General features: G+C 45.0%; 1 protein-coding gene across 5 annotated transcripts in view; it reads right to left on the reverse strand.

The window, feature by feature from the left end:
- Positions 1-26,413, reverse strand: part of TEF (TEF, PAR bZIP transcription factor) — a 36,120-nt gene extending 9,707 nt beyond the window's left edge. The window contains exons 1-5 of one of the 5 annotated variants that reach the window (XM_027680133.1): positions 26,107-26,413; positions 15,390-15,716; positions 13,733-13,953; positions 12,894-13,105; positions 3,831-10,979 (exon numbers count right to left, since the gene is read on the reverse strand). In XM_027680133.1, coding sequence (XP_027535934.1) covers positions 10,958-10,979; positions 12,894-13,105; positions 13,733-13,953; positions 15,390-15,716; positions 26,107-26,209 — 885 coding nt within the window. In that variant the 5' untranslated portion in view covers positions 26,210-26,413 and the 3' untranslated portion in view covers positions 3,831-10,957. Of the gene's footprint in view, positions 1-3,830; positions 13,106-13,732; positions 13,954-15,389; positions 15,717-21,328; positions 21,550-26,106 lie in introns of those variants that run through there. The other 4 variants (XM_027680130.1, XM_027680129.1, XM_027680132.1 and 1 more) reach the window with 4 other exon arrangements.
- Between the last annotated feature and the right edge of the window lie 113 nt (positions 26,414-26,526).

Raw genomic sequence — 26,526 nt, forward strand, 5'->3', positions numbered from 1 at the left:
GAGCAGCCATTCTGAGCGTGCAGCTTGTTTCCTCTAAAACAGGAGAGTTTGAGGGTGAACAGGATCCATGCATCATAAATATATGCTAGGGCAAAAGTCTAATTTGTTCTCCTAGAAGGTCATCTGGATCACAAATACATTTAGACTTAAAATTAGAAAGAATTTCCTAGCCAGTCATGGTATAAACTTCTGCGACAGCCTGTCAGGCTGGAAGGTGGGCAGAAGAAGCCTAATTTGGTAAGAGACTCAGCAAGCTGGTAGTCACTGCATGGCAGGAGATGAGGGAGCCTAGAATGAGCCATACACACGTCTGAAATGAAGCTTGAAATCCTGTCCTCAAGCTGGTCCCCAGACGGATTGGTACAGGGCTGAAACCTCAGTGTCCTGCATCCTCCATAGGTTACATATGTCGTGCTTCAGGGTCCTCCCAGATCTTTGAAGAGGCAAGAAAGAGGTCACCTCTTTTCCTTCTGCGTTTTTAGAAATTAATTTCCTTCGTGTCTGTAACCTCTCCAGCCAAGGTTGGAGTGAGGCAGGGAAGGAAGAACAGGGCCACTCCTGCTGCTCTTAATCATGCTTTGGGTGTCCTGGTTTGCCTTGCTCACAGGTTCAGGATAACGCCAGCTCTAGGGCCAGGGAAGCTTTTCCCTCGGGCTTAGTGTGCTGGGGCAACACCTGGGGAGCTTGAGCTGTTGTTCACTGTGGCAGCCAGTGCCCTTCTGGGACCTTGGTGATATTTTCCCTATTGCAGGAGCTCGGGGGACACTAGAGACACTTTTGCTCTCTCCCACTTGCTCCTGCTACTGTTCGTATCATTAGGCTTCTGTGGACCTTCACCACAGGAAGCCAGAGGGTGCCTTTAGGCCGAGGCGGTCAGGACGTTCCCGGGATAGTCCCTAAATGTCCTGACGCAGGGAGATCAGAAGTACAGGAGTCAAAAATCTGTTTCAGCGTGGCACGGAGCCCGCATTGCCACGACGTGACCCTCAGCCTTGTGATCAGCTGTTCTTGCCTGCCCCTTGTCCCCCTCAGTGCTGGGTCAGCCGGGCACAGCCGCCCTGGCGCGGGATCCTCGGTGAGGGCTGCGGGGGGGGTCAGCTAAAGGGGTGCGGAGAGCTGTCAGAGCCCAGCAGGTGCCGCAGCAGGAGGCTGAGGCTGCTCCTTATCTGCTCAGCCCAACCGAGGGTGGCCGGCCCCCGCAGGCCGGGTCCCCCCGGCGGCCCAGGACCCCCCACCCCCGCGGGCCCTGTGGCGGGCGCGGCCCGAGCGGGGCGGTGCGCGCGGCCGCAGCGCCATCTCCCGACGCGCGCGGGGCGGCGCGGCCCGGCCGCCATTTGGGGCTGCGGGCCCGGGCGGGGCGGGGGCGGCGGGCGGGCGGTGCTCCCCCGAGAGCACCTCCCTCCTGCCGAGGGCTGCCCGTCCCCCCAGACCGCGTCACACCCCGAGATGCGTCCTGTAGTAGGGGCAGGACAGCTAGCCTTGCCTTCACTATAAAGGCTTGGAAACGGCCCCTTTTTCTGGGCTGCGAGCTGCGTGCCAAACAGGAGCAGGACACCGCAGCACCCATCTCTCGGTGGATTGCGGCAATACGTGAATCTGGGAGAACGTGAGGAGGCTACTTCTCCTCAAATTATGTATTTTACATTTTACGCCATATAAAGCCCTAGAAGCAAATAAGCAGCCAGCAGGATGAAATTAATGCCTTGGCTGACAACAAAGGCTGAGGCAGCTGCTCCTTGGGAGCCACCTGCACCCTTCCCAAGCACAAACAGGTCAAGCAGTGCTGGGGCACGGGGTGCACCCACAGCACAAAGCCTGGGGTGGAGCAGTGGAAGTGTGTGGCCCTGCTGCCGTCAAACTGCCACCATGGAACAGGCACAGGGATCTGGCTCAAAGCCCTGCCTGCTCCAGGGTTCGACCAGGGGTGGGGTGCTGAGCCTGCTCTTGCAAGCTGGAAGCATATTTAGGGAATAAAATGTTTCAAGAGCCACTTTTGATCATAAACCTGTGATCAAGCACAGAGGGATAAGGTACATGAACTCCCTTCTTGCAACCTCTCGAATACTGCCAGCAACTTTCCACTCTATGCCTAGCTACCTCAGTACCTTGGTACCTAGCTACCTTTGCACCTAGCTACCAAGCCAGCCTCTTCTGCCTCCTTTCCTGAGGGGAGGAAGGCTGGTCCCATATTGCCCTTTTGCAATTATTTCCCAGGGACACCCCACCCACCCTACCACAAGTCTGTCATACCTATACCATCAGCTTCTGGCTGTCAGTTTGCTCCCAATTTCCTCAGAAGCCTAAGACACATATTTTCTCAATGGCCATGTCCAGTCAACAACCACAACCAAGAGCAAGCAAAAATCCAGAAGAGTGTGGTGGATGCAGCTCTTGCATACTTCTCAACCAAGACATTCCAGTTGCCACTACAGAATGCTACAGACCCAACAAGAGACAGAACCTTTCTGCACTCTTGTGGATCTGGTGTAGCCAGGAGGAGCAAAACTGAGTACATTTGAAGTCCTAAGATCAGCAGATCCCCCCAACACACAACAGGAAGGAGGCTGAATAAGAGGTTGCCATTGTGATCTTTCAGACCACTAATAGCTGCAACATTTTCCAAAGGGAACTAGTAACATAATGTGCAGAGTTAGCACATTTATAAATTCGCTCCCCACCCATCCAAGAGAATGCTCAAGCTCCCTGAAAAGAAGGCACTGTATACCAAACATTGGTGCTGCTGCCAGCTGCCATTGCAACAAGGAAAAGATGCCAAATATCCTCCACTGTGGTAAGGCCATGTAACACCAGAAGGATACATCCAACACAACCTTGTATCACCTCAGTTTCTAGTGCAATTCCTTGGTTTGGCCATGTCAAGTCCTTGGCCTTTGGTATGTGATAGAGGTCAGGCACAACCCTCTAAAGAGGCAGGTTTTTTGCTTTCATAAACAAATTGCCTGGGTCAATAATCCCGCCATAGCTCTGGAAGACAGCCAGGGATAAACAACTCACTGACACTTCATTTCTTCCTTGCTAACACCCTCCATCAGTAATCATACAAGATACCTTTTACAAAAGCAAGGATCCAATGAAGCCTGCCTAAGTGCAGTTTCTGGAGATTAAGCTGAAGCACCAGTGATCTTGTCTACCTTGAAAGCATGTGTCTCAGATAGAAATATCATGGACTGTAAGAAGCAAAAGAAAGTGAATACAGCCTTCTCTGGAAGCTCTCCTTTCCAATCAGATGCAGTGAATATATAGATTCCTTACATGGTTGATCTTCAAGTATCAGCTTTTGAAAAAAAACAAACAAAACCCCACTGATGAAAAAACAACCAACCAACCAAAACCCTCAACAAAGCAACCAAACAGTAACCAAGATTTAGGTAAAAAAATGAAAAGGCATGGAGAAAGCTGTACTCATGGTCAAAACTTATTTATTCTGAACTATACTTCCCATGAAAGAAAGTAAATTCTAAATATTGTGTGGATGTTGTCAGCTCCAACAGAACAGACAAAGCAAGGTCCAAGTGTCTGTGGCTGACTTTTGTCAGATTTCTCCTCCTCAACTAAGAGTCACTGCAGGACAAACGCAAAACCCTGCAAAGTTTTTGAAATCAATTAATCTAGAAAATAAAATCAGGGAATTGTATACCTCTTACCAGCGCAATTAACATATGGGAAATGCACAGCAAGAACCTACTCCCAAAAGGTGATCAGCTGCTTTAGTATCTACCAGCTTCAGTGCAAATTGCAGCTGTAGTGCTGGCAGCAGAGGTGTACAGCACACAATATGCTATCTAGAGAACAAAATTACTGGATCTCAGCATAGTGGAATATACATTTTATTTCTTAAAAAGGAAGGGTACTAACAGAATTGAATACAGTCAAAATTTTACATTTTAAACAAAAGCTTTTCTTTTTCTTAAAAACCAGTTACGAGCAGAGAGGTGAGAGGATTTAAACTACTCACAAAATCGAAGCTGAAGACTTTGAGAATTCAAATCTGTGGTTTATACATTTAAAAAAGTGTAATAAATGGAAATATAAAATAATACCAACTCTGTAATAGTGAAATGCCCTTTCCTCATTAGATTGCTGTTTAAGCACCTTTATTTTCACCCATCAGCTGCCAGGAGTGTTTAGGTTTATGTACAAAATAAGCAGTTTGGGACAGAAGATTCATATATAAATTAAAACCATTTATGGCAATACAGTTTTACCCAGCTGCTTTACAAGCTTTATTATCTCTTTCACTTCTATAGAATCTTTCAGTCAAGATGATCTCAAATGCACTTGATGGACTGCTTCAAAAAGCAGCTACAGGAATTTTATAGACAACCTCAAGGAGTAGACATCCAAGAGATTAAACAACTTAACACGCAGTAAAACTATGATCAGACTTATATCTTATATAAATACTGTGCAGATTTATCATCCATCCCACTGAATGAATGGGACAGATCAGTGTCACATCTGAAGACAAAAAAATACTTTTATCCAAGAGGCAACAGAATTTCAGGCCAAATATAGCAGATAGGAGTTCCCTCAAACTATTTAGTTAAAAAATGTATGTGAAAAAGCTTTACAGGAACAGAGTTTTCAGAATAACTTGCACATATGATTAGCTATTTCATAGCTATTTTACAGCCTAGAGACACTGAGAGGGGAGGAAAAAAAAAAAAGAAGAAATTAAAAAGACCTACCATCGTCTCTGCCCACTACAAAAGATGTGGCTTTGTCATTTATGGAACACTGTAGACACAGCTGTTACCAGAGAGGAAACTGCCTCAGTACAGCAGTAAAGACAAAGAAGTTATATTATGACTGGAGAAAGTGTCATCACAGGCTAATCTCTTTACATGAAGGCTGATGGATCAATCTCACCTCCACCTCAAAACCCAAGTGTTCATATTTTCTAGCTGACTGCTCATGATTCTCACTCCACTGTTTTGGGGGTTTTTTAACTTTTAAGATGAGATAGAAAAGGTCATGAAACCTGATTAAAGTTCCAGCTGTGCAGCATCCAGTGAACATGTACTCAGCAAAACCACAAGTCATTAATCACTTTCTCTCTCTTTCCACACCACAGGAAACCTGTGTCATCTATGTACATAATGGAAGTAATAAAGATGTAGACTATCTAGGTCACAAATGAGCTTCAGTAACAGTCACTCACTGTTTCACTGCAACTTGCTGCAGTCTGGCTGAAGGGTAGAGACAGATCTGTTTGAGCCAAAACAGAGAATAGTTAAAAAAACCACACCCAACAAAAAACACCCAGCTTTAGTTTTCCTTAATCACTAAGCTTTACAAATAATTTAATATTGACACTTTCCAAATGCTACTCACAAACAAATCAACTGTCCAGCTAACAGGATGGGAAGAGTACAATTATGAATGTAATCCGTGACTACTGTTAAAGAAAGACTGGAAGAGAATCAATTCCCTCAAAAATCTCAGTTTCTCTGCTTAAGTAGCTCATTGTTATTATTATTAAAACATTTTTTGCTGATAGAAAGCATCACAACTAGACTAGAATTCCACAACATCAATCTTTGTTTTGATTTCTGTAGTTCTCTAGGAAAAAAATAATCCCAAATCAAGCTACATAAAGCATTAACAATATTCAGATATTACAATGGAAGCACTTATTTATTACTTCAGAGAACAGATTAGTTTTAAAAGTGTATTTACATGTTCTAAGTTATACAAAATACAGTATTCCAATAATCATGTTAATCACCATATTTCAGACAACTTCACATAAAAGTGCAGAGGATGCATCCATCCATGATCCTGGCCAGTAGCAAGTGGTCACCCGCAGCATGACAGATGACACCCGCTATTGTGCCCCCTCGGGAAAACAAATCCCACCATGCCTTCTCACTGAGACATAGCTGCAGATCTAAGAAAACATTCAGGCAGGTACACGAGCAAAGTTTGTTGAGACCCACAGACCAAAATCACATGCCTTAATTTACTAGACGTATGTGAAGTACATTTTTAATTTTTTTACAGATGTTGTACAGCAAAGGGCTTCTGCTCATGCCTTAGTTAGGAAAATGAAGTTAACAAGGGTTTTGGCTATGTAACAGGCACCCAAGTAACACTTAATATCAACAGCCCTATAACTACAACTGACAGTGTGTTAAGGACACAATTCTGCAGCTGACTGCCTGGGCAGAGCTTCACATTCAAGAACAGATCCTGTGAAGTCCACATGGTTCTCTACAGATACAGGGCTCATCCCGTGCAGAAATGATAGCAGAATTGAGGCCTTAAAAGATCGGGGCCTCAGATAGTTATTTCCTCATGACACAGCACTACCAGTTCGCATTCACAGGTCAAGTCCCAGTGCAACAGCACACTTAGTTGAAGCAACAGCTATTTTTTCCATGCCTTTCTGCAGTAACTCGCCTCCCTATCTGTACATTCCCTTCACTTTCTTCTGGACTGTGGAAGTGAGACCAAGAAAAGGAGATTCCCAAGACCTAAACAAGTACTTATCTTCAGAATGATGCTAGACTGATGGGATCCAAATTGGCCTAAAATTGTAAACAGCGAGGTGTCAGTTTTAGCAATTTCACTCAGGTCAGACTCTTGCATTACTCTCCTCTTCCCTCCTTGCCAAGTATCTATAACTCTCTCTATATGTATTTTCCTCAAAGGATTCCTTTTTCCCTGTGGGTGTCTGAACTTTAAGAAGTTTGCATTCCAAAAGTGACTCACTAGGGTGAGTCTATCAAACTAACTGCAGACTATCAAACTAACAAATTACATCTGTATGACAAATCTGTATTATCAGGAATTAAATAACTGTAATTTCTCAATTAGCATTATGTTAGCATCTCCACAGAAGTTTTGATAAGCCTATTCTTTCTACCTTTCTCCCAGTCTTTAACTGTGAGTTTACCTATCTTCACCATGTTACAGTGGCAGATATACAGATCAGAGTAATTATCTGAACATCTAGAAAGCCAGTCAAGAGTCTTGTAGTGCTGCAAAGGCAAAACACTAGCACTAATAAATGATTTTGCTCTTAATGGATTAGATGTATGTTGCCAAAAATATGAGATTTATGCACTAAGACAAATCTGCATTTCTCATCTTGTGCTTAGCAGCTAAAACTATACAGAAGAACAAAAGCCTGTCTGGATTTTACAAAGGTCTGAGATACCTCCCCTCTCACTAAAAATGAAAACTCCTGATCAAAAGGAACAGAGCCTTTTTACGCTCAGGGGACTTACAAGACTGAAGCAGCAATACTCTCTTCTGTGCAGGTCCATTATTTCAGCTATCTACAAAAAAATAGTTTTTTCTGCACAAGTGGTTTTATTAAAGTATTCCCAAAGCTGCTGGCCTTCCACTGTACATCCCAACTTCAAATTAATTTGGTACAATTAGCAGCAGTCCTGCAAATAATGCTGAAAGTGATTTATACAGTTAGAACACCTTGGGCTTTCAAACAGCACAGCAAGGAAATGGAGAATTGCCAGAAAAGACATAAAATGTTACTAGAAGAACTGCAAAAAGCCTCTTAAAAAAAACAAATCAAAAACACTTTTTCTCCCAACACAAGTTTATAGTACACTACCAAAACTATCACTAACTATGTAGATGAACAAGTGATAAGACCAGTTTACCAACATTACACCTGCAATCTGAGATACATCCACCTGATCCCAGCACAGAATGCTCCACAGTAAAGGAAAGACACCCATGACTCCAGCACTTGCTAAAACTTCACAATAACCACATGAGAGTAAAGAATTTTTCCTGTGGGAGTTAATGAGATCTTTGTTACTAGCTTCAGTGGGAGCAGATCTTGGCAACAGGTGAAAGATTAAGCTTCCAGGGAATTTTTAGATACAAACCCACATTATTATAAGGAGATATAACTATGTAGAGATTAGAAAATCATTTATGAAAGCAATACTGTATTAAATGTTGTGCATCATTTACTCATAGCCTGTTTCTTCTGTAGAGTAAGATAACACTCATTGTCCACTAATCTCATCACACTTTATATATTTTCAAAGTTAGTACTGTGAAATGGCCATGCAATGTCAATCCACATCCCAATGAAAGTCAAAAACTGCTCTTTCCTGGCAATCCCTGCAGTGATGCTGAAAGGTACACACTCCCTTTATTTTCTCCCCTTGGAGATGGTCCCTTTATGGCTGGAATGGGGTAGGCTGACATCAGGCACACTTATGGCCTCTACAGAGCATATTCCAAGGCTAGAGAACTTCAGACTCTAACAGTGTCAATTCAGCATTTTCTAATGTTCAAACTGAGCTAAAAGAATATTGGTCTTCTTAAGACCACTATGAAAACATACCCAAGTTATCACGTACAGATAGGATTGTCATCAGAGTCAAAGAAACAAGATGATATAGCTAATTGTTCTGAGAGGAGCAGAGAGCTCTGAAGCAGTAAACTTCCTGAGACTGCAAAAACAGAGGAAGGATTTCAGCATTGCACAGTATCTTTTGTCTGGCAATATCTGCACTCCTTTAAATAGTTACTACCTTCTCATCTACCTTTAAAGATGCTGCTTCTCAACATAAAAATAAAATTAACAAAAAAATAAATTCTCCAGCTACAGAAGTTGAGCCGCACTCACCCTAAAGTGCGATTTTCCAGTTTTGCAACCCATAGACACATGAATTACAGATTGTGCAAATCTACACTGTCCTACAGGGAAGCACAAGAGTTTGCTAACAGTCTTCTCTGAGAGAAAGATTTAATGAACATTCACTGTTGGTTTCCATTGTATAAGCTTTTAATAAAACAGAAATAAAACAATAGAATTGCACATGCTAATCTCACTGATTGAATATTTTGCTGTTAAAATGCCATGACATACTGCAAAACCAGATCCTGTACACAATATGTAAGTATTTAAAAGATATTCCTAAGCACAGTAAGATCCAAATGAAGGACTAGCAACTGCTTGCCCAGTTACAATGCCGTTTAGCTTTGCAATTTAAACAGGAAGCATGACTTTCAAGAACAGCCAAAACTAACTAAAAATTTAGAAATTATGAATGCAAAAAGTTGCTACATTTACATGCTGTCAGGGTTGTTTGTTTTGTTGCTGGTTTGTTTGTTTTTAATCCATGGTTTGGCCTTTATCACCAAAATAAAACAAAACCAGTACATACCAAAAATATCAGTCCAAACCAGCAATACTTGATACAGGCAGAGATATATGCTGACACTTCAGCAATATGGAACTAAGCTATTCATTTATTTCATAAGAATATCCCAAGGTTATCTCAGATCTTTAGAATCCAAAATTATAATAATACACTTACAAGTATACTTTGGTAACCAGCAAAAAGTTAAAAACACTTGCTTGACTTCAGAACATGGTCCGTTAAAAATGACAGGTCAATAACTATATATGCTCTTTACAAAGGTTATGCAGTCAAAAACTGGTTATGAATCCTGGCTTTTGAAATTTTTATCTTTTTTTTTTTAAATTAAGTTTACAACAGCTGCTTCTTCTCACATTTTTCTCTTTGCCTTTCTGCTCTGAAATTAGCGGTGGAATCTCAAAGTCAAAATAATTGTTCAACATGATAGCGCTGAGCTATGCTGGTAACTAGTCATGCCTCATAATTTTGGCACTTGTGCTTCTGAAAGCTTTCAAAATTATTTTTCTTGAGGTGTGTGCTATTTATCAATCCCCATGCATCAATACTCTCCTGTCTTACAAGCCCCATTTTGGCTAAAGCATGGTCCTGTACTTCTTTCCTAGAAATTAAGAACTCTTTTTCTTACCACACACTTTTCTTCCCACTTCTTTAGATTTTAAGTTTCCTCAATATAAGAGCAGATTCTTGTTATGCTGATGAAACTCTTACAACGGAACTTCCACCTACTTCCTCCATCTTCTACACACAATAAACATCCCCACAATCTGTCCAAGCTTTCATCTACCCTCCCACACCAGCACACGGGTTTTGATACTTAAGATGCCTGTTGTAACTCTGGGAGATCACTGGCTTACTTTTATAAAACAGATGAAGAAAGTACTCTTTCACCACCACAGTTCTCCTGCAGTCAAGAGACAGAAAACTGTAATTTGGCAGCTAACAGCCATTGTTTTGCTGGAGCTAATACTCCTTTGGTAGTCTAAACTGCCAGAAGTCTTGGGGATCAGCAGCTCAGAATAGCACCCTTTCCATGATTGCTATATCGTTAACAGAAGAATAGATCCTGTTTTAGCAAGAAAATTTCATAAACGAAATAAAGGAAAAAGCAGGTTACAGCAGTGTAGCTGTGGAGCAGAAAAGCGACCACATTTACTATTACATGGGTCATTTGATAGAGGTTTATTAATCTCAGTATGGCACACTGTGCCTTGTTTCAATACATCTGCTGTACTTTTCTGCACTGAAGTCTCACACATCACAGGCTGCTGTTTTCCTGGTGTCTTTAGTTCTACACTCACAGTACTCCACAGTATGCTACACTGTACCAGAAGTGAGCTGCAGTATTAAATAAAATTCATTCTACTGCAGGGAAAGGAGTCTTAAAACATAGCAGTTCTTTATATATACAGACACTTTCATTTAAAACACCCTCTTTTCTTCCACTCGAGTGCTGAAATGAAGAGTCACTATTCACACAGGCTGTCACGGACTTTGAGATGTGAACTTTGAGTGTCTTGACAAAACCCCAATAGGTAAGCTTATTGTAGTTCATAGTTACAGTGAGAAAGACAGATAAGAAAGTCATATACAGAATTAAGGAGACTTTGCACTTTTCATCATGCCCAGCCCTGGGTAGTCAGATGGGGTACTTGCAGGCAAGGAGGCAGGCAGGGTCATCGTCAGTTGTTTGTGTTGGGACACCTCATAGATTTCACTGCTCACTCTGAAGACTGGCGATTCATGTGTGCTTTTTAGTTTCTTTGTTTTTAAAAGTCTTTAAAGTTGCATCACTCGGAATCAGATAAGTCACTTTAAACAAAGCAAAGCATTAAGTGTGACAATTTATTTATAACATACTTCCCACCATCACCACCACAAACCACCCTGTGAAAGAAAAACCCCTGCTGAAAGGGTGACAATTTTTAGTATGTTTGAAAGAAATTAGACCAACAAACACTGCATCAAGAGCCACTCTAGTCAAATTAAGAGCATAACAGAGGGGGAGATAGTTCAAAGCATACATTAAGTGTTCTCGATTAACCTGCTTCTCCACTTCCTTAAGAAGTCAACACACAATTGGTCTAACCTCATATCAATTTCCACATGATGTTTAAAAGACAAGCTGGGCAAGAAGTCTTTAGTATAGAAAATAAACCCCAATGCTTTTTAAATATACTTTTCAGATTTCAATAGAGGAACTGCAAGCTAGCCTCAACATCTTCTATCCCATATTTATTCCTTAATATAAATATTATCCCAGGAAGTATAGCCTAAGAGTTCTGACATAGCCACTATCTTAAGACAGCTTCTCTTGTTAAGAGGACTTCTAGACATATACTTCTGGTAAAGCTTCTGGTTCTTGCAGTTGTAGGTCATGGAGAAGGTCCCAACATCACACACAACATTTTTTTTTTTCTTCTAACACCACATACTGTTGAAGCAGTGCTTGGTGCTGAGAATGGATTACTTCCAAAAGGGCAAGCCTTGTGTGCTAATTTTCTATCAGGAAACATGCTGGAGAGAGAACCAGCAAGCATGGAAAGACCAGATATGCTGCTACACAGGAGAGATAGTGAGGCAAACTGTTCGTGTTTACAGTGGGTGTAGCTTATCCCATAGAGTGTTCAGGAGGCAAAGAACCAAAACTCTTTCTCAATCTCTTGCACAACAGGTAAGGTGCAGTAAAGTAACAGTGGCTTGTTTACTTCTTAAAAAAAGCCTCTTCTTCCAAAGCATAAGGTACTGGCCTTTTTTTAACAGATGGGACTCAAGGTTCAGCCTAATGAGCCAGATCTCTCTTTCTAAATCTCCCTTACTTCTCAGTTAAGTGCAACATGCTGTTTTATCAGCAATTCAAGAGGGAAGTTCCTCTAAGGAAAAAAGGAGGAGGGGTGGTAGAAATACAGCCCAAAACCCACAGCAAATTATTTTGTCCATATTTGTAAAGCAAGTGATTCACTACTGTTCTTTCTCCTTGGTTTCTGCAAGTTATCCAGGATTAGAACCTACCAAGACATTTGAACAGTATTTTAGTCAGAACTGCACTGACTCTGTTCTGCATAACACTCATGAATTAACCTTGCAATACTTCTGTTTTTACAAGAGATTGAATATTTTTCTGTCTCCCTGTCCTAAAGGTTCCCCTATTCCTCTTCAACAGGAACAGAGTTCTATACAACAGGTGCTTTCTAGTGCCTCTGAATGGGAGAGGAAACAATTTCATGATGCTGCCCCGCAACATCTACTTATACCCTAAAATTGTGTTTTGCACTTTTACTGGGGGGGTGTGGAATGGAGAAAAGAATAAGAGTTTGAAAATTTAAAAAAAAAAAAAAAAGAGAGAAGAATCTCCTAAGCTCTTTCTCCACTTAAAATGAAGATTAGAACAGATAGCAAAAACCCTGTCCAGTCAGGAGGGATCCACATTTATTCCTCCAGACAGGTGAATCTGTTCTACTGTATGACATCAGAAAATGCTCTATTGTTGTTAAAAACAAAGTTGTAAATATGGACACACAGATTTTGGGCAACACAATGATCAGGAAAGGGCCTGAACAAGTTGTGCCAACAGAAACAGGGTTTTTTTGTGTTTTGTTGTTTTTTTTTAATAGATGTAAAATGGCAACGCCTCCATGAACTTTATTTCTGGGAGTCTCTATGGAAGGCAGAGAAGTCTAAGAGGCTAGAACAAGGAGCCCTAACAAGGAAAAGGGGTGTGCTTACAAGGGTCCGTATCTGGTCTCGTATTTAGAAACAATATTCTTGCATCGTCCCACTTCCTTGCGCAGCTCTGCAACCTCCGTCCTCAGGGCTGTGTTTTCTTTCTCAAGAAAGGCTGCCCGAATTGTGATCTGATTCTCCTTTAATCGTCGAGCATCACGGGAGCGCTTGGCTGCCACATTGTTCTTCTTTCGTCTTGTCCAATATTTTTCATCCTGTAATTAAAAAAAAGATGCCAAACTGACAACTGTATCAGAGACACCTCTTTATTGTATAATGACAATCACACTGATTGCTATACTGAGGAATCTCCTTCGTAGGTTTGCAGGACTCTGACATCAAAATGGAAGCAATGCAGTACTGTAAGATTTTATCCTTACACGAGTCTTGTTTTAGGATAAACCAAGTGCACTGCCAGAACTAAGGAGACTAGGAGACTTGGGTACTAAGAAGCTGTCCAATTGAAATGCTCCCTTTACTTAGTTTCAATTCAGGAATGAACTTCCACAGAAAACAACCTGTTCTGTTGTCTGGGTTGCTTAAATCCAGATCAGACATAATGCCGGGCAAATATAGACAACGGCCTTCAAATGTGCAAGTGATGAGGATTTGACTTGATAGTTCTTCTAATTTCTGTTTATAGCGTGATCGGTTGCTCCTGGCCAGTAATTATCTCATGATACCAAAACCTGCAAAACAGCAAGCACAGCAGTTGGCTTGCCAATTCTATTCTTGGCAGTGCTTCTGCTCAATCATATAGGTATACTGCATTAGCTGTGTACATCAAAGTGTTGGAAACTTTTAACAAGGCCTAGAGAAGTCTGCAGCAATAAATCTGTTACCTTTTGCTCATCTGGGACAAAAACTTTCTTGGCTTTTTTAATCATAGGTTGTGGTTTCAGGTCCTCTTCAGTAAACTTGTGTTTGCGAGGATTGAAGAGCTCACCACCAGGCACACTGGACAGCACTAAATCAGCAGGGTCAGGGTTAAAATTCACCTCAACTTCTACGCAGTCAGGATCGATGGGGCTGGGAGTATTTCTCTCATTTTGTGGTGGGGACTCTGGCAACAACAGGAGAAGTTACAATACATTCAGCAGGTTGAAGAGAATCAACTAAGAAGCCAACTTATGTGTCTATTTATTGTCCTGTTGTGAGCAACTATAATTAATAGTATCATTTGGTACTTCCCTGAGGTGTGCTTGGTGCTGTACTGCTGCTGGTACAGAGGAAGGGTTCACAGTCCAGTCTGTAATATAACTCTAGGAACATATGCCAGACTAACAGACATGAGTAGACAGATGCAGTACAGGAGTTAATACTTCCTTGGCAAAAATTACATGCTTTGCACAGTTAAGAAGCACCTCCAACAGCAGTAAGAAGGGAGAAACTTGTACCAGCCTGAGTTTTGTACCACAGAAATCCCTACAGAAACAAGCCTGGTCAGAGACCCCAGTCCCTGGGACCTTGGAAGGTCAGACAACTATATTTCCAAAGAAATGACTAAATAAAGGAGGGTTTGTTACAAATGTAACAGTATTCTGCTTCTTTACCATACAGCAACAAATGTACCAATAGACTGTCTGACACTGATAACGTTCGTATGAACTTTACCATATTAATCTATTGTTTACAAACTTCACATACATGAATTGTAAATGTCAGTGCAATTTGCAGTAGTGATCAATGAATAAGTTTTTTCATATACCACCTAGAAAAAAGCCACACTCTATGACTTATGGAAGGAGTTCCACATTGTATCTCTCACAGATTTACGGAAGAGGCCCAGAGCAAAATGCTTTCTGTAAAACCTGCTCATAAAATAGTACCATGAAAATTTAGAGGCTATCATGTTTAAACTCCAAATCTAGGGCAAACTGAGCTGATGAATTCCTTAACAGACAAGATCTCCATATTACAAATGTAGAGTGAAAGTTTCCTAGTACCATTTAAGTACAGTTCTGTTTCTGTGTTCCCCCATTCCCACTTCAAAGCACCACAGAACATCAAATTGCACCATTAAAACATCTTTTCCAAGTGTCTGTTCTCACATTTCACAGGCTACCACAAAAAAATTGCTTCACTGTTTTTCTACTTAATATTGTTATTAAGTTTGTGTAAGTTCACCCAAGCAGACCAAGGCAGCACACATGACTTGTGACAAGCTGTCAAATCTGTTCTAAAATAACCTGAGAAAATACAATACCAAGAAATCAAATACTTTATGTTGCTGCTTCAGCTCTTCTAATTTCAAAAGAGAAACAGAGTGCACACTGATAGACACTCATTTTTCAAAGGAGCAGGAGAGAGGAAGAAGAGAAGAGGCAGCATCTTCATGAATTGACACACGGACTAAGGCTCTACATTGAACATGTCTGTGCTACTTAACCTGCCCCACCTAACACTGACAGGCTGGCATGTCTCCTCTTTGATCTGAAGAGGCACCTTTTAGTATGAGAACAACAGAAGTCCCTCAGAGCCCCATATTGTTCCATCTACCTGTGCTGGAGGCTGCTTCAGATTGCTGGTAAACTGCAGTGGAGGAGGATGATGCAGGAGAACCAGTGGAAGCACTGGCAGACTCCTTTCCTTCCAGCTCAGCCACAGGCAAGAGGGGATTCTGGTTCAAATCCAGGTGAGTAGGGCTGGAAGGAATTCCATTCTCCAGCAGGAACTCATCCAGATCCATGTACTCCAGGTGGAAAGACTCGCCATCGTAAGGAATAGTTTTGTCCCAAATAGGTGGCATAAGGGAAGCCGAGACTGCCATAGTGCTGGCAGCTGCTGCCTCATCTTCTTCAAGCTTTATTTTCTCCTTCTCTTTATCTGAAAGATACAAGTAGGTCACTGTACAAGCTGAAACACAGGAGAGACTCAAGGTTTAAGAGTCTAACAAAATCCACATGAAAGGAAATTCAGAAAGCTAATAGTTCTGGCTCATGACATGATCTGGAAAAATCAGCTGTTGAAAAGCAACATTGATGCATTCACATGTAACTCCGTATGGAATGCTCTAACCCCCCCCCCCGTGATGGCTGGACCACAGACATTTGAGCAGCCTTGAAAACCAGCATATTTGCTGTGATAACTTTCCAAAGTGTGATGTAGTACTGCATGGAGCTTATTAACCAGTCACTGCAAAATAGTCTGTTTTTCACATACCCATCTCAGAAGACAACAAAAAAGGATTATATGGGAAGCTATTAAGAAAATTCCGAGGAAGCAGAGTAGCTTATTCTAGGCAAAAAGAAGGAAGGTACAGAACAATAATTTAAATACAAATATGAAAGGAATATGGGTTTTCAGATTACATTTTAAAATCAGTCAAAAGGTCCATCCACAGGACACCAGAGACCTGGATGTCTACTGTTTAGCATTTTAGAAGCATTTCTCTCTGAAATGACTCAGCATGTCCACACAAAGCAATAGCTCCAAGTGCTGCTCACTATAGATAGCTCAGAGTACCTACATACAATTTTCACTCTTTGGGGAGCTGTCTAATAAGGAATACTCCCACATCCCACCCCCAAGTCACAAGAGACTGATGAATTTTTCTCCATTTACTCTGCAACAGTGCACATATTACAGAAAAAAGGCTGTTTCTATGTTCCCCATAGCTACTGAATCTTAACAATTGTCTGGGACAGAATCCAAGCAGAAAACTCAAGTTATGGAATAATTACATAATTTAAGAGATAAAAATAAGCTGGCAGAAAAAAAAATTTAAAAATCCAAGTCATTTTCCTGATCCAGTTCTCCATGCAGCCATGCAGTTCTATCAGCACTGAAGGAGGCATTGCAGAAGCAGTGCTAGTGCTGCCAGCACTGAGCCAGCACTGCTGTCAAAAGGAACGGTCACCAGTCGTGCCCTAACCAACTGCAAATTGGGTATTACCATGGAAGCCGACAAATATCCAGTTCAATGAAACAGGGACTCCAAGGACTTGCCCTGGACTAGTCTGGAACTCCAGCATTCACAGAGGTTATCCCAATAAAATGCACCGATTTTTGGCGTTAGGGTTTTCTAGACAACAAGCTAAAGGAGTATTTTTCTTTATCGGGGGTGGAAGTGGGGGTGAAACTCTGCTATAAATCAGAAAAGCCTATTTATATAAAACCTATTCTGATAGAAGTGGCATTCCTTCCGCTGTTGCCTTAGCTGGTGTGGAACTGAGACTGAAAGAGTTTTCATGACTTAAAGAACAGTGCTGCCATACAAAGTAAATTATCTACCATACTCTGAATATTTTATACAAAAGAAGATACTGATTTTAAACTAAGCAGTTCAGAAAGTATTCAACAGCCACCGACTTGGGACTAAGAGCAAGTACTTAAAGGACATGTTAAATTCAGACCAGTGGCTCCTGGACCTAACCTTTGTTAACATCACCTTGCAGCTTTTGGCCTTCCCCTTGCTACTTCACACTGCTGCCTCTGAACTGCGATCTCCCAGCTCCTATTCCTGCTATAAAGTCCTTTTTTGCAGGGAGTTTTGCAACTTTCCTACCTTTTGCTTGGGCGAAGCAAACATGCAGGTTAACAGTCATAATGCAAATAACCATAATGTTTCTAAACAGCTCCTACTTGAAGCTAGCAAAGAAACAGCACCTAATCCACATATAAGGATGATTTCACTTACTAATGAAGCACACCCCACCAAATTGGAACCAACATTTTACCAGTGAATCAGAGGTTGTGTATTTCTCCAAGGTTTGCATAGTGCCCAGCACAACCAAACTCAGATTTACACTGGAGGTTGTGGATGATAACATAGTAAACATATCACCAAAACAAATGCAAGTGACAATAATTTATTCTTTGCAAGTAACTAGTTTTTAATTAACATGATAAAAAACTTGCAAATGTCCGTCAAAACGTCAACCAAAAAAAAAAAATTCTTCACTCTTGAAAACAATACTATACCATTACAAGTTTTAATACAAGCCAGGAGTGCTTTTGTTTCGCAACATCTAATACAACACCTCCAAGAGAGGAGAAAAGAAACATTAAATGATTAGTAGACTGAATATAAGGTTTATTATTAATATTTTTCAGAAGGAAGATGCTAAAGGGCTACACTAGTGAAATATGTGGCTCTTCTCAGATCTTTAAATGCCTTTTAGATGTGCACGATCATCCTGCTGTCCTTCAGTAACCTGGAAAAATTGTGGTTTCTCCAACTTCCTCTTGTGATTGTCTCTGGCTCCCACCAAATTAGAGGTTTCCTTCCCACGAGAAAAGCATCTGAAATTTTGTGTCCTTTTGCTGAGTTGACAACGGGCAAACACTGGGTCCCCAGTGCTGTCTTTGTTTATCTGTGCTGTTTCTCTCTCTCTCCTCCCTCACTTCTAACAATATTGGAAACAAAATATCAGAAGGAAACACACATATTGGGTGCTCATCTATTTCAAACGTTATACATCAAATGATAAAACCTTCATATGATCAGTTTTGCACTGGCATTTTCCCACTGGCTTTCTTTCAATTCATTTAATCTTTATTTCTGCTGCACAACATCCTGTTTGGGTGCACAATATCTAATGAAACACTAATTAACTTCTTGCATCTTGAGGGGGACATTTCTGCCTGCCTCAGCACAGGGGCCCAAAACATTAATTCTCTTAAGATATTTATAGTGTAAACAGGTATTACCTGACAGTAGAGCTGCAGTATCCTAAGAGGCTCCATTTGCAGCGATTCAAGGTCACCCTGATAAATCTGGACTGTACTTCTGCAGCCGATGGCTCATGTCCGATTTAGCCCCCTCATTCTGCTACTGTGACCTATTAGCTGGGCTGTACATCTGCTGTCAATAGGGAGCACACCAGTTTACGCTCAGTAATTTAAGTAGACCATTCCAGTTACTGAACTGTTGGAAATACTGCTGTTTTAGCCAAAAGCAGCGGCCTGAAAAGAGTTTTATTCCACATCCTAGTTTTTCCTCAAAACCAAAAAACTAACCAAACCCAAAACCAACCAAAAGATTTTGGCCACAGCTGTCAAGAGCTACAGCCATAAACAGAATAAACACTTATTTGACAAACTTCGCCTTGTTCATCAAAAAATACTGTCAAATTATACTGAAAACAGTATACAGACTATGGCTGATTGCTCCATAAATCTTTAGTCCCTCTTGTGAGGATGGAAAAAGACAGGTTGTGGGGTTCCAAATCCCTGATGCCCATTACTGTGATGTTTGTTGAGACATTACTCCTGCCACAGCAGTGCAACTGGTGATTAAGGCATCCTTTGGAGAGTATGCAGCAGCTCATTATCAATATAAGAGACTTACAGTCCTGCTCCAGAATATTAATTCTCTTCCCTTAACCCACAGGACTTTTTTTTAAAATAAAAATATTATTTTTATTTCATTAATTCCTACAACGTACATGACAACAGCCCCCAGCAAGGCTGGTCAGCTATACCCGGTATATGGCAGGGCATTCAAGGGGATGGCATTCTGCTAGAACTGGCTGACCTCCCTCCTCTGTTGCTCAGGATTAGAAAGCCTGCTTGCTTACTGGGTAGTCAAATTACCCACGGCAGTTGGAAAACCCACAGGTAGCTTGTGGAGACTATAAATGGACACCGCAGCTAGTTGATACCATTTCTCACAGAGTAATACAGAAAACTGTATTTTTGTCAACAGGCATTCCAGATAAAAGGTACAAGGTCTTTTCTCAGAAAGCTTGCTGAAACTGCAACACCGGATTAAGTGAATTAGTAATTATTTAACATTTTGACTGTGTCTCTATACTGTTAATGGAACAGAAAATAAACAAGAATACTCTGAAGTCAGTTGAATCACAAGTCTACTGACAAGCCTTTTGTAAAATTAGGTGTAACTACCTGCTGACAACGAAGGTATTCTTTCTTTTGTCTTGCGAATATGCAAACAAGAAAAGCATCAGAGACAAAAATAAACAGAAAGCAACAAGTTCCAAAGTGTGAAGTGAAACAGAACAAGGTGAACTAAGGAAATCTATGGAGAATTTAAAAGAATGAGGACCCGAACTTTATCACACCATGAATGGAGAAGGGTAATCAAGATGCAATGGACTCTCTAGTAAGGTTTAGAGGCTCAAGCTGAACACCTTCCCGAGCTGGAATGGGGTCATCTAGTGAAAGTATCAAATGTTTCTAATTTTAGAAAAAGGCACCACCTCAAAATCATATTAATTTCAGAATTTCACATCTCCATAGGCTAGATCATGTGATTCTGAGCACAAAAAGCACCCCCAAGACAAAGTCACCATATCCCTGTCAGCCACCATCACTGTTTCTGTGTGTGAACTTAAATTGCTCCTGATGGCACTATTGCCTTTAAAAAGGACTGGGTGCAGAAATATCCTAAGAAACCCTGTAATTTTGTAGATTCAAGATTCTGTGTACTGCAGCATCCTGCACTAAAGCAACATAACTAAAACCTTTACCACAAGTTGATCTTTTTTATAACAGAGAGAAGAAAAAAATACTCACCAGAATCACAAAATGGATACATTTACAGGGTACTGTGCAATAATAGACATACAACGTAACTAGGATCCTTACTGGGAACAATCTTGTCAACCTACGCTGTGGTCTACCCTGGATATTCTCTGCTGTTCCAAAAAATGATTCTCAACATCAAAATTCTTAAGTGTAAGGACTTACTTTATTATACACCAGTACAGTAGGCACTATAGCAGTGCAGATAATCCTGAGTCCTTCCTCGAAATGAAACTGATACTCAAAAAGGCAAAAATACTGCCGGGTGAAAAAAAAAAATCCAGAAGTGTGCCATCAGCAGCGAAGACTACAAGCACCAGCCCTGCTATTTACACAGCTGCCGCCTGCACATCCAGTGGGAGAGCGGCAGCTCCAGCCCATGCACGGCTGCATGTGAGGCAGCCAGTCATACTCTCCTGGATTATCACCCAACCTAATCTGAGGGGACCTGCTGTTTACGCGTCTCATCGGGCAACTTCTCAGCAATTAAGGTCAAGCAAGACTCGAAACCTTCCCACCGCTGCTCCCAACTGCGCGTCAGCCGGCGAAGGAGGCTCCAGGTAGCCCAGAGACCAAACCCAGCATGTCACGTCCCGGCCCCTGCCCACTCCCCGCTCCCGCAGCGCCCGACTTTGCCCAGCGCAGGCACCCACACGCTCCCGAGGGCCGCTGGCCTGGGAGGCGGGAGCGATCCCGTGCTGCCGGCATTTGGCACGGCCGCGCGGGGGGCGGGAGAGGGAGGGACGGGGCGGAGGGAAGGGGCCCGGCGTGCGGCCTCTCCCGCGAGTACTCCCCCCGCGGCCAGTCCCGCCGTGACCCGGCGGGTCCCGCCCTCCGAGCCGCGGGGCGGGAAGGTGGCGGTGGGGAAAGGGAATGGGGGGGTGGGGGTTGGTGTACGATTGGGGGGCGCCGCGCGCCCCCGCCGCCCCAGCGCGCGCCCCCGCGCTCACCCAGGCGCGCCTCCCGCGGTGGGTTCTCCATCAGCTTCTTCAGCACCAGCGGGAACGCACCCGCCAGGCCCCGCCGCTCCTGCTGCGCGGCGGCCCCCGCGCTCCCCCCGGCTGCAGTGGGCTCCGGTCCTCCCGCCGTCGCCGCCGCCGCCGCCGCCTCCTGGTGCGCGGCGCGGCCGGGCATACTCCCCGCGGGCGAGCGGGCGGGCGGGCTGTCAGAGGTCACCGGCGGCGCGGGGCTGCGGCAGCGGCTCCCGGGACGCGGCGGCGGCGGCAACGGCGGCAGCGGCGGCGAGCGCGGACCGAACGACGCAGGCGCGACCGACTGACGCCCGGCGCGTGCTTCAGTATTCATGAGCGCCGGGGCCCCGCCCCGCCCCGGCCCCTTCGCGCGCGCCGATTGGCCCGTGTATGCCGAAGGGGGCGGCCCCGCGCGCGCAGGCCCCGCCCTCCCTGCCCCGCCCTCCCCGCAGCCGGCGCGGGCACGCGCCCCCCGCCCGCCGGGGCACGTGCAGGGGCGTGGCCTCCGGAGGTTCATTAGCATGCGAGGCCCCGCCCCTTCACCTCCTCCCGCCGGCGTTGCGTCACCGCCAGGAGGGCGGGAGGGGGAGGGAGCGCGCGTGTGGGCGGTGGGGGAGGAGTGGCGCCCTCCTGCAGCGGGGCGCGCGCCCGCCGCGCGGCTCCTGCGACTGCGGGCGCGCGCCCGCCCGCCCGTGCCCCGTGCCTGGCGGCAGCTGAGGAGGCCGGAGCCGCGCGGGGGCCCGTGAGGGCGGCACCGGTTGCGCGGCTCCGGCTGCGAGACCCTTCCCTGTCCTGCCCCGGCCCCAGCGCTGCGGCCGGACCTTGAATATCCTCGTTTAGGATCCCGAGATCACCTTTCCCGCGTGCCCTGGATTTAATCTCCCTCCGTCCCACACGGTGCTCACAGCGGCGTGCCCTGTACAACATGGGCAGGGAGAAGGGCTTCACTGCGGTGCTGTCACGGCCGGGCTTCTGGGGGAAGGGCCGTCCCTCCCAAGTTGTCATCATGGCAAGCAATCCTTGCTCCATCAGCACGGATGCCGTGCTGGGATTTAAGCCTCTGAGCACACAAAGGGAGCGAATGATGCCAAGTCCGTTCCCGAGAGCACAGGCGGACACCCAGGAGTTTCTCCCACAGAATGAATTCGCTCGCAAAGTGGCAGATGCCTGAGCCTCCTGTCAGCAGGCGCTGCCTCTCGCCTCGCCAGGACGGGCCGCAGCGAACCCGCCGCCCAGCGCCGTGAGCCGGGAAAGTGGGGGGTGCCCTGCCCCGGGATCGGCCCCTCTGCACCCAGCAGAGCCGCAGGAGCCAGAGCAGAGGTATCCGCACAAGTGCCAACAGAAAAGAGACACCCTCCTGTCAGGTAGTCACTTGGACATCGGCTTGGCTCAGCTTCGCCTTCACAAGCCTCAGACATTTCGTTTTGGTGGCAGGGCACGATTTGCCCTGACCCTTGCTAATAAACCCTGATGGTCTTTGTGACAAAGAAAAAAAAAATCAGGTCTGAACTCCTCCCCACACGCCCCAGGGAAAGGAATGGATTTGAAATCACATGGGCTACATGTTTTCCTCCATTCTCTTCCTGTAATCACGACCAGGAGACATCTCCATCCAACCTGGGCAGACAGGGAGCTGCCCTGCCCTCCAGCTGCTTCTCTGGCTTAGACTGGGAGGCTGAATCTGCTGCCTCCAACTCCCGACGCAACTCCTGCACACAGGCTGCCCGATGGTAAGCTTGGATAGGGCCACCTTGTTAATACAGGCTGGAACAGCACAGGTTAATGCATCGTTTATCAAGGCTGATAAATCCAGCTGCAAGAAGCAGGCAGAGCAGGTCATGCTCTGCTTCTCAGCATACTCCAGGGCTGGTGCATGCCCTCCACGGACTCCCTCTGCCTTGCCAAGCTCAGCTGGCAGGAGAAAAAGGCACATGTGTGAAAGGGAGATACCACTTCACGCAGGGCAATGAGACACAGATGTTGGAGGACCACACACAGCAGAGGCAGCACACACAGCTCGGCAAGGGGAAGTGAGCTTGCAGCGATGCTTTTGCCTGGGAGACATCTACTGACAGGTGGTAGATAAAGAACACAGCATAGTGAGGCCGGAAGAAGCAGCTTCTAGGAACAAGGCAAGGGGATACAGCCAAAGCAGGGCAGGCTGCAGGCTTCCCATTCAGTTATGGCTCTCGTGGTCACTTTGTTCCATTGTTGTCGACACTGGTGGCCCCCGGGGGTGATGCTGTGCCTCTGTACTGTACAACACTCCTTCAAGGAACAGGGTCTGCACATCCCCCCTGCAGAGCCCAATGGAAACTGCTTTGCTGGGTAATGTCCGTAAGAATGGAGGTTATTAAAACCACTCAGCAGCTTTTACTCCAGGGCTTTTTTGTTTAGATCGACCGTGTTCTTCTTCCAGCACATTTCCACCCACACTCCACTGTGCTAAGGTTTGCTCTGCACCACCGCTGAGTTGTGACTTTGCTTTGAGAGGGTTTAGCCTGTACAGTGTTAGCTGCTCGGCCTGAAGACAGGAGGGAGGGAGTATCTGGGGAGCATTCCTGTGGGTTCCCTCTCACATCACTCCACTCCAGCATTAGCTCTGCCCTGCCAGCTAGGAGAGAGACTGCCTTGAGAGCTTTTTCTCGCCTCTGGGGATTAGGGGCTCTAGCAATTGCCAGCAGAAAGTGGGCATTGCACCATGAGCTGTACCTTCTTGGTTAAGGTGGGATCTGCCTGGGATTTTTACATTTTCTTTCACTCTGCGGGCTGAGAAGGAAGAGAAGAGGACAATGAGATGTGAGGAGAGGAATGCAGCAGCCTTGGCTGTTACTGCTGGGAGTCTTGTCAGGGCCAGATGATGCAGAACAGCCCAGTTCTGGTGCAGCAGGGAGGCAAGCAACAAGCAGCTCAGTGCTAGGCATAGGGTGGGGGACCTGCCCCACTGGGAGGTTTGAATAGCGGAACACATTTCAAACAGAAGCCTGAGAGCCAGCAAATCCAGATGAGTGGTGTGTAAGTGTGGAAATACAGGAGAATCTGAACTGAGCTCTGTGGGAAGAGGGCCAGGATGGGAATGTTGGCCTGCAGAGGGAGGTAGCATAATAAGGACAATTCTGAGGATTACAGGAGGTGATGCTGAGAGGCAGGGTGGTCCTGGGGTAGAGGAAGAATGCTGCCACAAAACAGCACCCTCAGCTGCCAAATAACTCACATTGAGTTAAGACTAAATTATTGTCCCTGCAAATCATTGATCTCCCCTCTACTCCCTACTCCAAACGGATAGGTCTTGCCAGCACTCCTCCCTTGGATTAATTCAATCCACTTGGTGGTAGAGAGCAGAGATCCCAAAAAGGCAGCCAAACTTAGCTTAGCCACAGCAAGGCTCTGCACCATGTGAGCCTCCCTTGGCCCTTCTGCCTCCTCCCAGCCAGGTTTTCTTTCTCCCTGGTTATCAGTGAGCTTGGAAAAACATGCTCTGGTCCCCACAAACAGTGGGACTTCATACGGCGTGAAATATAAATACACCTGTTATCAGGCAGTCTCAGCAAAGGAGAGAGACTGCTCACAGGTGGCAGCAGCAGAGGAATGTGACAAAGTGAGCCCCTTAGGGGGTATGGCAGCTCCCCTTGCCCTATTTCCCTTTCCCACAGGGAGCTGTGTGTGTGTCACAGGGATTGCTGTATTACTACTGGTGTAGGCAGCTGCTCTTTCTACCGTGAACACTTTACTGTTGCAGCAACAGCCTTTTCTCCCATTGACTCTGGAGCAAAAGCAGGGTCCCTCTCCACACTGTGTGTCTGGCTTTTCTGCTCCTGGGTCCTGCTGCACTTCAAGACTGCAGAGCTACCTGTGTGTTCTGGTAGCAACTCCCTACAGAAGAGTGAGCTCTGTGCATGTTTGTTTCTGTGAGTTCAACTCACTCATGCCTAGACATAAGCTTGTTGAGCTGAGGTGTTCCCACACACCTCCCCAGCACTCAGCAGTGAACATGAAAACACAACAACCAAAAAGCAGCTTGCCAAGGGCACGTGGCATTCTATCCCAAACCAGAGAGTACTCAAGTTGCGTGATGGGCTCTTGGAGCATGCCCAGCAATTGAGAAGTGGTCAGTCCAGCACAAGCAAAGTGTTCAGCACAGCAGAAGCCCAAACTAAATAATCTCCTGGGTCCTTTCCAGTTGTTTTCTGGGATGCTGCACAGAGAGTGGGAAAGCCTAGGAGTACAGAAATGCTCTTGCAAAGAAAATGCAACATTTACTGTGTTCTCTACCTCAGCTTTCCACTGATAAACAACGGCAGCATCAAAGTTTGCACAGAGTCAGCCTGCCCCACACAGCCTGGCTCTCTGGACAGTCTGCATCTGGGAAGAGGCAATGTCTGGAGGCTCAGTAGTTATTAACTACAGGACAACATGAATGGCAATCCTGCCATATGAGCATGAAGATTTGTGCCCAAGCCTTTTCTGTGCACAAATCTTTGAGGATTTCCAAGAAATAGCTGAGCAGAGAGATTAAAAGGATCAGGAGCTCAGCACTCTTTACTGATTTTGTAATCAATCCATTGCAGCCGTTTTTTCCTCCTAGCTGCATAACATGCTCAGTGCCAGAACTCCCTGTCTGACTTGGACACTTTGGGAAACACACCCTTGAAGGGCTTGCAGCATACAAGATCTTCTGCCCCCTTCTTGCCTTGCAACTCAAAATGGGGAAGGAGAAATCAAAACAGAAATCCCAGCATATATTTCCTTAATCCTACCTGTCATCTTGTTGGTCCAGGGTAAAGAATACTCCAGCAGGGACTTCAGGACTTCCGGAAAGTCCAGGGCAGTGGGGCCCCCAGGGTTGTTGCAGCTTGACATGTCCTGTCCTGAGGCTGTGCCAGCAGGGCTAAGGGAGGGCCAGGTGCCTGGACACCAATGCTACACTCCGCTTGCCTGGGTGTTGCAAGAAGGGCTCAGAGGCACCAAGAGCAGGTTTGCCAAACTACTCCGGCTGTGAAAAAACAAGGAGGAAGGGAAGCAGCCTGGTGGAGATGTAGTTTGCCCGGCTGTCTTCACCTCCCCCTCTCCCACTCTGAAGTGGCCAATTGTGGAAATAGCTTGCAGCCTTGCAGGGCTGGGCCGGGCGGCTGGCCAGCGTGGTTTTACAGGGCCTCTCCCAGCCAATCCGGCAGCGA

Source organism: Neopelma chrysocephalum, unplaced genomic scaffold, assembly GCF_003984885.1.
Source record: "Neopelma chrysocephalum unplaced genomic scaffold, ASM398488v2 Primary Assembly neopelma1_59, whole genome shotgun sequence".
Taxonomy (NCBI): Eukaryota; Metazoa; Chordata; class Aves; order Passeriformes; family Pipridae; genus Neopelma; species Neopelma chrysocephalum.